This window comes from Erythrolamprus reginae, chromosome 1 (assembly GCF_031021105.1).
Source record: "Erythrolamprus reginae isolate rEryReg1 chromosome 1, rEryReg1.hap1, whole genome shotgun sequence".
Classification (NCBI taxonomy): Eukaryota; Metazoa; Chordata; class Lepidosauria; order Squamata; family Dipsadidae; genus Erythrolamprus; species Erythrolamprus reginae.
The window spans coordinates 345,667,239-345,683,154 of record NC_091950.1 but is presented as its reverse complement, the minus strand read 5'-3'; the positions used below and the strand labels follow the sequence as shown (position 1 = coordinate 345,683,154).

The window sequence follows — 15,916 nt, the reverse complement described above, 5'->3', positions numbered from 1 at the left end:
GTATCCAAAAGAAACAGATTAAAATAATAATGGTCTAAAAGGTGAAAATAATACTTATTCCGTACAGTGGAGGGATATTTGCTGTCCCTTTTAGTGGAATTTAACACAATCTTAAAAAGCGTCTTAGTTAAGTCTGCTCTTAGATTTCTTATTGCTAGGATGGCTCTAATTTTTGCTAGCTCTTAACAGTCCTTATATCCAGAGCTGACTTGGTAGAGGAACTAGAAACGGAACCAGTTCAAAATTAAACAGCATGACTGATAGCAAGAATGTATAATCTATACGAGTGATGGCGAACCTATGGCACGGGTGCCACAGATGGCACACGGAGCCATATCTGCTGGAACACAAACTGTTGCCCTAGCTCAGCTCCAATGTGCATGTGTGTGCCGTCCAGCTGATTTTTGGCTCACACAAAGGTTCTAGGAGGATGTTTTTGGCTTCCAGAGAGTCACTGGGGGCATGAGGGATGGCATTTTATCCTCTCCCGGATCACTAGAAGTTGGGAAACAGGCCGTTTCCGACCTCCAGTGGTGGGGGAAGTTATTTTTGCCCTTCCCAGGCATTGAATTATGGGTGTGGACAGTCGCCCTTGCGCAATAGCACACGTGCACGCTCTTTTAGCACTCAAGGAAAAAAAGGTTCACCATCACTGATCTATAATGATTATAATTGATACTATATTTTATAATTTACAGTCTACTTCCAGTCCCAAATCAGCATATTGATAAAGTATCAAAAATATAATAAAAATCATAAACAATTTATGAATAGATAGAGGAATCTTCCTTAATATGTTCATATTTTAAAATCATCTTCAGAAAACCTTTGGTAAATTTCCATTCTAAATAAAGGAAGTTGAGAAATATGAGAGAAATAGCCTTTTTAGTACTGGTCATTTCTATTTTTCACAATCAAATACAGTACTATCATTCTCAAAGTTGTTTTGCTTTCTATTTTATTCTGTCTTCTTTTCTATATTTATTTTTAATCTATATATCTATGTATATACAGTACAGTATTTCTTTTTATTAGAAATCATCTCGTTTGCGGGGAGATACTTTATAAGCATTAGATTTTCTTTAATAGTTTTAAAAAGTTAAGCTTTAAACTACTATTAAATAAATGAGCATAAATCACCATTTTGTTTGTATAAGAGAAAGAGCAGGACAGCACAAAAACCCCATGATGGTGTATGAATACTAAGTTTGATATTGGAAAAATCCAATTGACATTCGATTGGTTCTGGTTGACAAATTGGATTGGCACAAAATAATTAATTTGTGGCTCAAAGGTATCAGGAAAAGGAAAAAAAATAGAAAATACTAATTTAATTGGAGATGTTATCTCAAACTTGAACAACAAACTACCAGATTTACAGCTTTCAAATAGATGAAGAATGCATACTTAGTCATCTGAGTCCAATCAAATGCGAAAACCAAGAAATATATAGTAACAAGATTTGTAAACAGCAGATAAAAGAAAACATATACAAAAAGCTTGTGAAGTAAAAAAGATAAATTGGGGTGAAGATAAAATGTTACTTTTTCATGATATTAATCATGCCATGTTACAAAAAAAGAAAGGTCTTAAAACCTCTAAGAGATGTATTAAAAATGAAAAACAAAATTTATTTGATGTTTTCTTTCAAGTTAACTGTATTTCAAACACAAGGAAAAGATATTATTTCTCTGATTCCAGAGATACGCTGTGTACTAAATTTAAATAATACATGAAGAATTAAGAAAGAACTTTGAAAAACTCATATAAGTAGAGTTATGAGCTGTAGATTTGACAATGGGATCCTTTAACTTAGTAGACTCGTATGTCTAGCTGCTTTTCTATTGGAAAATTTGGAATGTTGTGGAACAGCATTTCTTCCCTTAAATAAAGAGAGATTGTCCTAACTTGTATATAGTTTGTGGTATATTCCAAGCATTTTTTTTCATAAGGGATAATCATAGTAGCCATTAATTACTATTATTGATTTAAAACTAAAACCACACCAAAATAATAGTAAAAACAGTTTTAGTAAAATGGAATTAGTTCAACTGGGCATAGAATATTTCTTAAAACAAGTAAAACGAATGTATTTTACAGAGAAAAGTCTGGAAAATCATTGCTTTCTCAAATGACATATTTACAATGAAGTAAAATAGTGCTAATAAAAATTCATTGGGAACAATCCATATCAATTATAATGAAATCAATTTTCACTTTTCTGGACCAAGCAGACAATTTTTAAAAAATATTTCAATATTAGATGTACACTGAGAGGAATTTTTTTAAGAAATCTAGGATATTATTCATAAAATGGCATTTGGAAAGCTCAAATCACACCTAAGGGTGGTAAAGACAGGATTACAACCCATTGAATCATAATAATAATAAGCAATAAATAATAACAGCAAACTACAATTAAGGTTTCTCAAACTCAAATGTTATATTGTGACCATATGTAGACCTGTCAGAGAAAACTCACAATAATAAGTTCACCTGACTAATACAACATGGAATTTATTAAATTTGTCCATTATTATATTTAATTTTCAATCTGCTGTTGGAACCCATGACATGGTTTATAAGACAAACTTGTGAAATTAATGGAATATGAATTTGAAGGGAAGCTACTGTTATATGCAAATAACATTGTTTTTCAATGATCACCACTGCTCTCTATCTAAATTTATAGAAGTTGCAAGATTTCATAAAATAAAATTAATTGGAAGTCAAATATAGCTAATGGTTAAATTATTATTGTTGGTTTATTGCCCAGTTATGGCTATTATTTGCAGGAAAATATAGTTTAGTTGATAAGATTATTTTAAAAATATAAAAATACCAAGATCAAAATAGATACTAAGATAAAAATGCCCTCTAGGTCTGTGGGGAATAATTTGTGCCATAAAAATAAACAGATTTTTATTTCAAATATATTGTTAAATTAATAGTTAATATTTTATGAATGAATTAAATAGCCAGAATTTCTTTATTAAAATTGTGTTGCTCTTATGAAAAGAGTAGTTTTTCTCTTCTTCATTTTAATCAGTAGCATTAAGCTTATCTGTTAATCTCAATCATGTATTGGAATGGACTTAATGTTGAATATGTGAGCATAGCTTGAAATTTTGGCAAGTCCTGGACACTAATTAAAGTAGGGATTTGGTTTTATTTCCAGCACTGAAAGCAATTGTTAGACATATCTGGGCCCTACTAGGTGGAAATTTTAAATTTGATTTTGCTTCTTATGAGAAACTGGCTGTTAATATATTTTTTTCAAAAAAAAATATATCATCAAAACAAAATCATTACCTTTAATCAGCAAGTTAAAGTTTTAAAGGTATTGGAAATGCGCGTGCAAAAAACAATGTATTATTAGTAAACATTTTAAAAAGATTTCAAAAATAAATTATTAATGAGTAATATCTAGGGTTTTTTTCTTTCTGGATGTTCTTTGTTCTTTTGATTTTTTAGTTTTAATAATAATAATAGTCTGGTTTTTTTCTTCTTTCACAACACTATAATCTGGTTATTTTTCTTTACAGTTGATAAGTCTTTTTTCTGTAAGGGTTTTGGAGAATGTTTAAGGAGGAGTAGGCATGATGGCTTACCTGAATTTGCAAGAGGATAGTGATATTAATTTAATAAGGTTAAAAGGCAATTAATGTTGAATTCAATTAGAAGAAAATTAGATATCGAGATGACAAAATCAGAGGTCACGTTTGGGAGGGTTGATGAATACCAGAAGTAATTAATTTGAAACTAATAATTGGGGGGGGGGTAATTATATTTGCTTTACTATTTGATACTCTTTTTGTTGTAATATGAAGGTATGTATGTATTGAAATGTATTGAAAAAGTTTGTGTGGAGAAATTTTTTAAAAAAATTACCCACAAAAATTTTTTTTTACAAACTTGGTTAGTTCAGGAAAATAATTCTCTTCAATCTCAGTACTATTTTTGTTATCACTTATCAGCAAAAATATGTTACAAACATACACACACCCACACTGAGTGTGTATGTATCAGTGTGTCCAGGAGGAAAGCATTTTGAAATTCCCTGATATTTCCCTGTAACTTGCGATCTAATTAAGGCGTGGTCGTAGATGACTAAGCCGTGGAGAAATATTGGTAGCTGAGGAAGCAAGTTGTTGCCACAGTTATGCTCATTTTTGCTTGATTCTGCCAGGCAACGCGATCTGTTTTTTTTTAAAACATGATTTTTCCAACTTTTAAACATTTTAACACAATTTGTTTTTTTCCATAGATTTATTCTGTTTTTTTCACGAATTCCCTGATATTTCCCGAACCACTGATTTCCCAGATAATTCCCTAATTTCCCTGTTTTCAAGATTTGCTGGACACCCTGATGTATGCATGTATGTGTTTTCACTTAATAGTATAGAACAAAATAATAATGTAAAACACACAAGTATCTTTGTATGTATATATGTATGTATGTATAAATATAAAAAAAGGTACCATATTTTTCGGACTATAAGATGCACCAAGATTTCAAAGAGGTAACAAAAAAAAAGTTTTGTCCTTCTGCAGGCCTCCCAAAGCCTCTGTGCACCCTGTTTATCCCAGCATACTCCTGGGGGCAGAACAAAACCACCCGCTTTTTGAAAAAAAAATCCCTTTTTGCAAAAAATAAGGCAAGCAAAGAGTTTGGGAGGCCTACAGAGTGCTCCTGGGGGCTGGGGAAGGCAAATATGCCTGTTTTTGCAAAAAAGACCTAATTTTTTTGCCCATTTTCCCATAAAAATGGGGGTGGTTTTTGCCTTCCCCCAGCCCAGCAGTGTTCTGCAGGCCTCCCAAACCCTCAGCACACCCCATTTTTGTAAAAAACTGACTATTTTTCACAAAAATGTGATGTGGGGGTGGAGCTTCAGGAGGCCAAAAGTGACTGTACTCAGTGTATAAGACGCACTGACATTTCCATCTTATACTCCGAAAAATATGGTACTTGTGTGTTTTGCATTATTATTTTGTTCTATACTATTAAGTGAAGTTTTATTTTCACCATTTTTTTCCACTATAATTTTACCCATAAAATAAGTTAAGTTTTTATTCTGAAATAGATAATAGTACAAAATAATACTTTATATTTCAAATAGAAACATAAGGAAGAGAAATTAATACGCATCTATCAGTAGGTTCATAAAAATCTGAACAGCTGTGACTGCGAGACTGAAGCCCTTCCACTCATATATGTGCAGAGGTTATGGATAGCAAACAAACAAGAGGATAAATTTTTTATAATATGGTCCCAGCTACCGTGTTATCTTTTCTTTCCTCAGTTGACACACCAGAGTATAAACAGAACAACCTGGAAAAATGAAGCATTTTTTTTAAAAAACCATGAAAATCTTACCTCTCGTGCATGCACAGAGTCTATCAGTGCCTGAGCAGTATATTACTGAGACAAATTTGTCTGGTTCTTCAGCACCTTCCTTTTTAGGTGGCTCCACTTTGGCCAGGATTTCAAAGTTTGAAAGATCTAATATTTTAACATAGCCTCCCTGAGTGGTTATTACTAGATGCCCAAGAGCAGAGATTTCAGATCTTTTTTCTCTCTCACTGCCATTCTTAGAAGTTAATTGTATTTCCTCTGTAGGTTCCTCACAGTCATCTTCTCTATTATCCAATATGTCTGGTGGGAGCAAAATCAATGAGGTAATGGTATCCTGGGGGTCTTTGATATGCTGAATTTTTATAGGTTCCTCTTCTAGAGTCACAATCCTAGTGGCATAGTTCATTTTATAAAGCACTAGATAACCACCACTAGCACTTCGTTGTTCTGGCTGGATTATTAAGGGCATCTGTACGTCTGCTGGTGAGTCATGCTGGATCATACTGATATTTGCACCATTCACTACAGTAAGATTAGATTCTATTTCCCCTTTCCTTCTATTACATAGTGCCGAGTTTAATTTATTTAAATTATTCAAGGCCTCTACTTGATTTATTGCACTCAGGGATTCAACAGGACATGTTCTCAGTCCTATTAATAAATGAACTCCATCTGCACAAGGAGTGATTGAATCTACACAAAAATTCTCCTCCTCTGCAAACTTTGGCAGTTTTATGCACTGAACCAAAGTTCCAGGTTTGGGAATCATTGAGTTCCACTTCTCAGAATCCGGAGAAGTTAGGCTGGCTGTTGCGTCTGCAAACTGCTGAATGTATGTCACAGGAGGATCTTGCAACAGCAATTGCTCCTGGTTATCAAGCTCCATCTCTATGATTTGTGGGACTGTAAAACCATCATCATGTAAACTTTTACTCATGATATTGTTCATCTGTGAAAAGATTTTTCCTGCTTTTTCATCAGATTCCTTAATGGTGTAAAGCAGTAATATAGGTGAAGTCCTCCTTACCAGAGGGGAATTCAGTTCTGAATTAGTACAGGATTCATTGTCAGTTGATCCCAGGTCTGATATACTACCAGCTTGAGTCCTGCTTAAATCATCCAGTGATCTCTGAGAATTACTACTAACAGGAGAGGTAGCAGGCGATTTGTATGTTAATAAACCTCCAGCTAACAAACAAGGAAAGGGAATGTTGTGGTGTTCCAGATGCTTTTCCTTCATCTTTTCACTTTTACAGTTAGTTAAGCAAGGGTTTGCCCCAAGTTCTTCTAAATCTTTCACTGTGTCTTCAAGTACGTTTGCAACTATTTCCCACTGAAGTTTTTCAGGCTGCTGAAGAATGCTGAGAGCAGTTACATCAAGGCTGACCTCCATGGTTTCCTTTTGTGACGTGTGTCCTTAAAGATAAAATATACAATGTAAAAAACATATCTTATTCATAGTACAATTATGTTTTTGTAAACCTTTACATATTCATTCATTCATTAATTAATTAATTCATTCGTTCGTTCGTTCATTTACATACACTCTCTTTCTCTCTCTCTCTCACATACACACACAAACCAACCAACATCTAATGATATCTTCATTTTATCCAAACCAGGTAATTGTAGCTTGCCTAAGCTTGAAGATGGCAAAAACATGCTTTGTCATGTGAACAACTGACACCTAAAAATTTACAGAATAAAAGTAAATTACCAAGTAGAGAAATGCATTTAAAATATGGTATAAGGTATTTGCATAATATATTACTGTATTTTTCGGAGTATAAAACACACTCTTACTCCCCCTAAAAGAGGGTGGAAATGTTGGTGTGCCTTATACACCAAATACAGCCATTTTTGACCTCCTGAAGTCCCACCTCCATGTCCCATTTTTGCTACAAATGAGCCCATTTTTTGCAAAAATGGGATGCCCAGAAGCTTGGGAGGCCTGCAGATTGCTCCTGGGGGATGGGGGAATGCAAAACCGGGGGTGTTTTCGCCTTTTCCCAGCCCCCAGAAGCATTCTGCAAGCCTCCCAAACCCTCTGTGCCACCAGGGATTTTGCAAAAATGGGTGAAAAGGGGCCAATTTTTGAAAAATGGGGCACGCAGAGGGTTTGGGACGTCTACAGAGTGCTCCTGGGGGCCAGGAAGAACAAAAACTTTTTTTCTTATTTACCGTACCTCTTTAAAATCTTGGTGCATCTTATACACCGGTGCATCTTATAGTCCGACAAATACAATAATATAAGATCATCACACAAACAGGTATAATTTCTATACTGCTAAAGTGAAATATAAAATATCCAATGCCTAAAACAGAAATAAGAGAAAACCTATGCCTATTTTCAGCACCAGTGGTAGAGACCCTAACCTTGATGGAAAATAGGGGGCAGTCAGAATGATCTCTCACCTTCAAAAATATTTAAAGGTTTCAATACACTTTGTCCTCAAGGAAAAGCCTGAAGACATTATTCTCAATCAGCCAGTCCTTAAAAATGATTTGACAACTGCCCCTTCTTTGTTGTAAAGATTGCAGAGAGGAGCAGAAGAAAAAATATCATGAGGCACAGTTTCACTGAACTCCCTCCCTCTGCCCTGTGTATGTTAAAAAACAGGTTTCTTTATTTCTTAATTCTAAATCAAAGTATTAAGACTAATAGCAAGATATGTAATCCTTACTCTTTATTGACAAAAGCACTGTAAGTAATTGCAAGCAATGTTGTTTTTATTTCATAATAAAATATTATGTGCCTACCAGTCACGGATTCTGATCTGGAATGCTCCTCACTGTCTGAATCTTCTAGTAAATCATCACTAAAATTAAGAAGATTGGAGAAATTAAGCCAATAATTTTTTTTAATATAATACACCTACTCCTAAACATAAATCGTAGCATGAAAACCTGTTCATAAACCAGCATTAGATTAAATAAGTTAGGCAAGCTGTTTATAAATCGAATTATGATTATAGTTATTTTAAAGCCATTCTGTGATTTAACCTATATGATCCTCTAATTCAAAGCAAATAGCCTGTATTTTTGCTATGGGAAAGAATTTGTTGAGGACTTCAAATTAACCATAAGGAGGGTCAATTGACCTTATATTCTCATACTAATGAGATCATCAGGACATATATTCTGTTTTTTATAAATCAAAAGAAAGCATACGGCAAATAGTGTCAATCATATAGTTTCTGGTTCTTGTTGAAAATTCAAATATTAAGACAAATAAGTACTAGCTACAACTACTATAGTGATTTGAATGCACACTGCCAAGAGTTTGATTCTGACCAACTGAAGGTTGACTGAAGGTTGACTCAGCCTGCTGTCCTTCATAGGTTGATAAAATGAGGACCCAGATTATTAAGAATATGACTCTGACTCTGTAAACTGCTTAGAGAGTGCTGTAATGCACCGTGAAGCCATATATTACATCTCAGTGCTATTGCTACAAATACAAATAAGCCAAAAAAATATAAAGACAAAGGAGGGAAGAGGAACTCATTTCTGTTTATCTGTAAATTGGGATTGTGCTATACATTCAAGTGATAAACTAAGCTTTCATAAGCTAACATGAACTATGGGCTTCTAGATTAATAATTCAAACCAATACATTATATCAAATGGCAAGAGAAAAAAATGCAGAATGACTTAAGTGAACTGAGAAAAAAGGCTTCAGAAATAAAATTCTACAAATAAGTATGTGTACTAATTGTTAACAATTACGGTAATAGAAACACATAAATTTAAATTAACAGTTAATATAAATTCTGAAGTTATTATTAGCATCCTCAGATTTTATAAATTTATTAACAATTTTAATATGGACTATTCATTTGTTCTGCATCAATCTTACAACAGTAGTTAAATTGCACTGCAATTCATATAAAATTAATGTTGAACTGAATCTCTTAATGTATTTTATTTACTGTCTATATTACAAATGAGTTGATATTTTAATGTTAGTTTTCAATTTGTATTTCTAGACCTTTTTAACACAAACCTTTGCAAGTACTATTTATAAATGATGGGGAACAAATTACAATTTTAGTTCAAACACTATGATGTTTTCCTTTTCCAAGTAAATGGTTCCATCCAGTAAAGTCATCCTAATCAAGGAAATTGAGAATTCCCAAAATAAAAGATGGTATCCTCTATTTTGTGAAATAGTCTATTTTTGCAGATCACAACAGCACAATTCTATCATGTATTCTAAGCTGGTGAAAAAAAATTGTTCCAACTTCCTTTAAAAATTGCTGAGTTGGTTCTATCACAATATTTGCTAGTCAACTTTTTAATATGTTGCAAAGGAGTTTGTGCTCTAGCAATAACAAGAGTGCTTAGACTCATATAATGCCCAACAGTGCTTCTCACCACTTCCTGAGCAATTCACAAATGTCAGCACAATGCCCCCCCAAAAATGGATCATTTTACTAACCTTGGAAGGATGGCAGGCTGAGTCAACCTTGATACCTCTAAGGATCAAACTCCAGGCTGTGGGCAGACTTAGCCTGCAGTTCTGCATTCTAATCACTGCGCAATCAGGCTCTACCTTTTGTTTCAATATCTTATCATTGTAAACTTCTGTGAGTCATATCAGCGGTATATAAATTAAATAAATACATTTTCTGCTCAAAATAATAAAAGTATGAGTGCAAAAATACCTTTTTAGGGCACCTGTTCTATGTAATAAGAATCCCTTTATATTGTGTTGTGGTTAGCTCTGGCCCAGCTCCTGCCCCAAGGACTGTAGATGTGGGGGAGACATCCACATGCTGCAGGTCTGTTTTGCCCCCGGTGGAATCTGCTGATGAAGGCTCCTCTGACCAAGAAGACATGAGTGACAGGGAGGAGGAGAGTGGGGCAGACAGCTCAGGAGGAGATCAATTATCTAGCTCCTCCTTGGATTCAGAACAAGAGTTAATGATACAGCCACGCATGCAGAGAGCGATGCATAGGCAACAACTGAAAGATTATTATCAAAGAAAATGAGGCCACCTGTGGTTGGGTGGGGCTGTGGTAATTAGTGAGGTTGCTATAAATAGCAGCCTGTGGGTTTGGCCATTGAGGAGGATTATCTGATTGTTGTGTTTCATGCCTGCTTTGCTGCGTTTGACCTTTTATGTGCTGATTTTTCCCCACTTTGAAACCAAACCAAAGCAAAGTGTGTTTCACTTTGTGAAAGAAGGACTGTGAATTGCCTCACAGCTGCAAGCTAAGTATCACAGAACTGATAAGGGACTTGTACCAATTACTAGTTTGTTTGGAGACGAGTGCTCTTTGCTATACAAAAAGAGGGCTTAGTTTAAGTGAATTTTCATTATAAAGAACATTGTTTTGAATTTTCAAACATGTGTGTCTGAAATTTGTACCTGTGAATTTTCAGGAGGAGTCTACCAGAGAGCCCGACAGAACATATTGGATCAAATGTAAATTAAAGTAATATCTTTTGGTATCCATAAGTAATATATTGTGAAAAGAAAAACTATCTTCTCTTGAAAGGAACTAAATATTCATAGTTTTACCTCAGTATACACCATGACTTCTGTCCTCTTCCAAACAAATAAGCACATTCACATTCAATCAAATATTTATTAGCATACCTGTCTCCTTCTAATTTTGGTATATCTGAACAGCTAGATGAATCTTCTATCCACGTTATTGTTGGTCTTCTTGAATCAACCCCTGAGCTCTGTTCTCCAGACAATACCACATGCTGTACAATTACTGGATCATAAGCATTGATCTCAAACTTTAAGTGCACCTATGCAAATTTAAAAACACAATTAAACTTAGATACAAATTCTTATTCATATAATTAGCATTATAACTTCAGACAACAAGATACCTTCATAAGTTTTGAAATATCCCATATACAGATCTTTCCACGTTTTGTTGCAGCAGCTAAAAAATGAGGGCAGCTTCCAGATCCAAAGCAGACTATTCTGTCTGTGCCATCTGTACAAGGAAATTGTGCTGGACTTGTTGCCAGCGTGACTGAGAGGGGCACGTTCTGCGTGTGTTCACCTTTCACAAATGGGCAGTTAGGGGAATGTCTTTCATGTTCAGACCTTAACGAATTAGAAAGATAAGTGTTAAAGCATAAGCACTATTTTTTCTCATTAGTAATTGTGCTGCATATAAGATAAGGTGTTTGACTAATTAGCCTATAAGATCAAAGCACTAAACTACATAAGTTAAAGAGATAGAGTATAGATTCCAAAACTCCTGTGAGCAAAACTCTATTCATAGCCACTTTTGCAGAGAAGGAGCAAATGTGATTTTGGTCATTACTCCTCTACTGAAGCTCTCTGTGCCTCCAAACAATCTTATCTGGAGAGCTGAGATTACCGTCTAGGACTTTACAGTCACTGACATAGGTAGCTGCATTATTTTTCACAGTATGGATCCAGAAAGTGTTAAGGAACTCATTCAATTTTAATTTTTTAACTGAATGCATTTGAAATTTGTGATTTTGAAGAAAAATGTTTACATAAAAATGTTTACATAAAGGTTCACATAATATGTATTCATACCAAAATGGATTTACTGCACATGTTGAAGTTCATAATTCAGCATTTTGAGATGTAATTCACAATAAAAAAATGCATAAAAGTGATTATTTTAGCGAAAGGAGAAAGAAACCAATATATTAGGAGAATCAATTGTAAACATGCATGCTTCAGAAAATGTATAAAAATGAGTGATTATAAAAACAGATACTTTCTATCAACATTTTTCCCTCAGATTTGTGAATCAGTGCTTAAGTAATTTAAAGACTTCTCTAAAGACTTCATTATTCAATGTAATTTTTAAAACACTCTTACGTACTTTTGAAATAAGACAAAAACTCCCCAAATAGAAATTATGGATATTACTGAACACTGAAAAATATTTTATTTAATATTTAAATATTAACTTCTAAAAGAATTATATCAGAAAATCCTATGCTACATTTTGACATTTTTAATTACTTAAATATTGTAATCAATACTGAACCTAAGTATTAATCTGGTTTAATATATCTAACCCAGTTTCTAAGTGTTAGATAAAAAACAGAAAGCAGTGCAGATATGTTTCAAATATTATGTTCTCACCAAGGTTCATCTGTTGGCTCCCAGCATACCAAACATACACTACACGTAAAACACATGGCTCTGTCATCTCCTGATGATGCAGGCTATGGGAGAAGTGAGAGCAACAAATGAAATATAAAATGTGACATACAGTATCCCATATACTGCATACAAATCCACACATAGAAAACCTATCTTCGCTACTATCTTAACATATGCACACACACACAAAGGAAAGAAAAAAAAATATATATTCTGGATAAATGCAACTTCCTGAAGGGATAAGCTCCTTGCAAAATGCATAATATGTGTAACAATATTTGTCTCCTTGTGCTGTTACAAAATGAGAGAATCACAAATTTATAATAGAAATAAACTTCTTTGGTGACACAATGTTAGAAAGTAGTACTGTAAGATACTTCTGCTGAATGCCGTCTGACTGCTATTTGACAGATTGAATTTTATTAGGCTCAAGGTTCCATCCTTCTGAGATGGGTAAAATGAGGACCCAGATTGTTGGGGGCAATAGATAAAACAGTATATATATATTGCTCTCTGTGTGTGTGTGTGTGTATGTGTGATTTTTTTTGTCGAGTTCCCTAGTACAAGCTGATACAAGAGATGATAAATATTCAGAAATATTGGCAAATTAAAATAAAAATACAGTGGTACCTCAAGATACGAACCCCTCGTCTTACGAACAACTCGAAATACGAACCCGGGGTTCAGAAAAAATTTGCCTCTTCTTACGAACTTTTTTCGTGTTACGAAAAACCCAAACCCGAACTTCCGGGTTTGGTGTTCGGGAGGCTGCTGGGAAGCCCCCCGGCTGTTTTAAAAGGTCACAGCCGGGCTGGGGGGCTTCCCAGCAGCCTCCCGAACCCCGAACTTTTGCCGACCTTCCGGGTTCGGGAGGCTGCTGGGAAGCCCCCCAGCCCGTCTGTCACCTTTTAAAACAGCCGGGCGGCTTCCCAGCAGCCTCCCGAAGCCGAACGCCAACACCAAACCCAAACTTCCGCGTTCGGAGGCTGCTGGGAAGCCCCGCCGCCCGGCTGTCACCTTTTAAAATAGCCTGGGGGCTTCTCGGCGGCCTCCTGAACGCCGAACCCAGAAGTTCGGGTTTGGCGTTCGGCGTTCGGGAGGTCGCTGAGAAGCCCCCAGGCTGTTTTAAAAGGTGACAGCCGGGCGGCAGCGTTTTTTTGCGGGGGGTTTTTTTGGTTGCACAGATTAGTTGACTTTACATTGTTTCCTATGGGAAACAATGTTTCGTCTTACGAACCTTTCGTCTTACGAACCTCCCCCGGAACCAATTAGGTTCGTAAGACGAGGTATGACTGTATAGTAAAGATTGACTATTTCAACAATTACCTAAAAAAGAAAAATGAATACCCTTGCCCCTCTTTTTAAAGCATTGTTAAGTAATAAAAACCCAAGAAACCATTAGGATAACATATTAAGAACTGTCTGCTAACCTCAGAGCTCTTTTTACTTCTAGAAAGCTCTTATATATTAAGCCTCAGAGACTTTTGTGAATACAGTGAATAGATAGGAGGCTGCAAGATCACAGGTTGTTGTGAAACAAATCCAGTTACCCATAAAACACACAAACGTAACCTCACGAACATGCATAGGTCACATAAGGAAATAATTTATTTGCTAAAAGTGGTGGCAAAAAGCTATAATGGGAGAGTTGGAAAATTGATTAGGCACAAGGGTGTTTGTAGGCATCAGGTTTGTAGGCATCAGGTTTTTTTAATTTAAAAAAATGGTATGATAAAACAATCTTCAAAGAGTTTTCTTGCCATTGCCATTTTTTGGCATGTTTTCTACTTTGCAGTCTAGTTCAGATTTCTGGTATTCCTTGGAGTCCTTCCAATCAAGTACTGTAAGGAGCAAGGCCCACTCTTATTTTATTACTGAGGATGCCACTTACTGAGACTAAACATAACATCATTAATATGCTGATTAAGTGGCTTATTTCTAAGTGGTTGAGTTGTGCTTCAGGGTCATATATGGCATACACCATTTACTCCACCTCATGCAAAGTATTTGAATATATGGCATTAAGAATAATACATTTATTTATTTATTTATTTATTTATTTATTTATTAGATTTGTATGATTTCAATTAGAAATCTATTTATTTACCTGATGGTAGAACCCAGCTTGAGCCATGGGATCTGGCTGCGCCCACCTATAACCTACGTGAGGCCATGAGGTGAAGGTTTCACGTCTGTTAGCCTCACTATACATTAAAGACCTTGAAGGAAGAAAAAAGGAATTACAAACACTCCAAAGGCTCCCTAGCTGTTGTTAATTCTCCAACCCTGCGACCATTGCCCCTTCCAGAAGAAGCAAAATTATTTACTGTTTGCACTCTACTCATAAAATCACAACTTAAATAATCACCTGTATTTCTCTTCCTCCATCTGCTGAATGTCTTACTCCTTCTGTCACCCATACTACAATTTTCCCTTAGAGAATCTGAATTTCACCACAGATACATGCTCACAATTAAGGGTTAGGTCCTAGAACAGTGACTGCCTTCCATTCCTCACGTAAAAAATTAACAGGTGTACATAGGTATATTACAAGATACAATGATAATGCAGCATCCAGTTTGCAAAAGTTAAAAAATGCTGTAGCAATCTTTTTCTTGTATCTCTGCATACCTAAGAAGGAGAATTTGGGCTTTTTCTTTCATGAAGTATTTCAAAAAAACAGGAATGGATAAACCATAATCCATGTGGTTCCCTACAATCATTTTTTTTTTCCAGAAAAAAATATGATTCTGTAGGTTGAGGCTTTACTAACAGGTATCAAGAAACATAACCACAAGGATAACATCACAACTAATACAACAATATATAGTTCTTGCCCATATATAGGTTGCTATAATGACTCCTTTAGATATCCATGTGATCCTGAGTATACATAGGTAACTTACAATTCCAAAAAGCAACCTATCATTTCTTTGCCTTCTTCCTCAAGCAAGTGTTCTTTGAATTCATTGAGGAACTGTCACACATAGCACTGAAAAGAGGCAATCTGTCACCCTAATAACTTTGTGCTATTGCTTCAGATTATACTAAAAATAAACATGCAAATGAAAACAAAGTGTAAAACAACTTTTTAAAAATGTGAATTAACTTCTCCATACCTATCCACTGATCGGCCAGGCCCCACACCAAGTTCCGGTCGTGCACTGGGCAAGAGGTAAGATAATCTATCCATAACAGATGAAGCTACAGGTAAGGCAGCAATGTTTTGATTTATTTTCTTGAGTTCACTTACAATGGCACTGGCAACAGACTTCAATACATGGTGAGGGAGATGGAACATAACAGTTGCCCACTACAAAATATAAATAAATTTGAGTTATTGAGTATAAGATCTCAGCTTCCAAAACACAATGGGAATTTATTTTTAGGATACAATAAGAATGCAATAAAAAGACTAATGCATATAAAATGTTTTTAA

The 15,916-nt window shown here is 35.0% G+C and overlaps 1 protein-coding gene across 11 annotated transcripts in view; it reads right to left on the bottom strand.

Annotated features, from left to right (window-relative positions):
* BIRC6 (baculoviral IAP repeat containing 6) overlaps positions 1-15,916 on the bottom strand; it is a 165,159-nt gene that overhangs the window by 131,696 nt on the left and 17,547 nt on the right. For all 11 annotated transcript variants that reach the window (XM_070734154.1, XM_070734156.1, XM_070734158.1 and 8 more), the window contains exons 4-10: positions 15,597-15,790; positions 14,585-14,696; positions 12,457-12,539; positions 11,208-11,430; positions 10,963-11,123; positions 8,117-8,175; positions 5,378-6,772 (exon numbers count right to left, since the gene is read on the bottom strand). In XM_070734154.1, the coding sequence (XP_070590255.1) occupies positions 5,378-6,772; positions 8,117-8,175; positions 10,963-11,123; positions 11,208-11,430; positions 12,457-12,539; positions 14,585-14,696; positions 15,597-15,790 (2,227 nt within the window). The remainder of the gene's footprint in view (positions 1-5,377; positions 6,773-8,116; positions 8,176-10,962; positions 11,124-11,207; positions 11,431-12,456; positions 12,540-14,584; positions 14,697-15,596; positions 15,791-15,916) is intronic.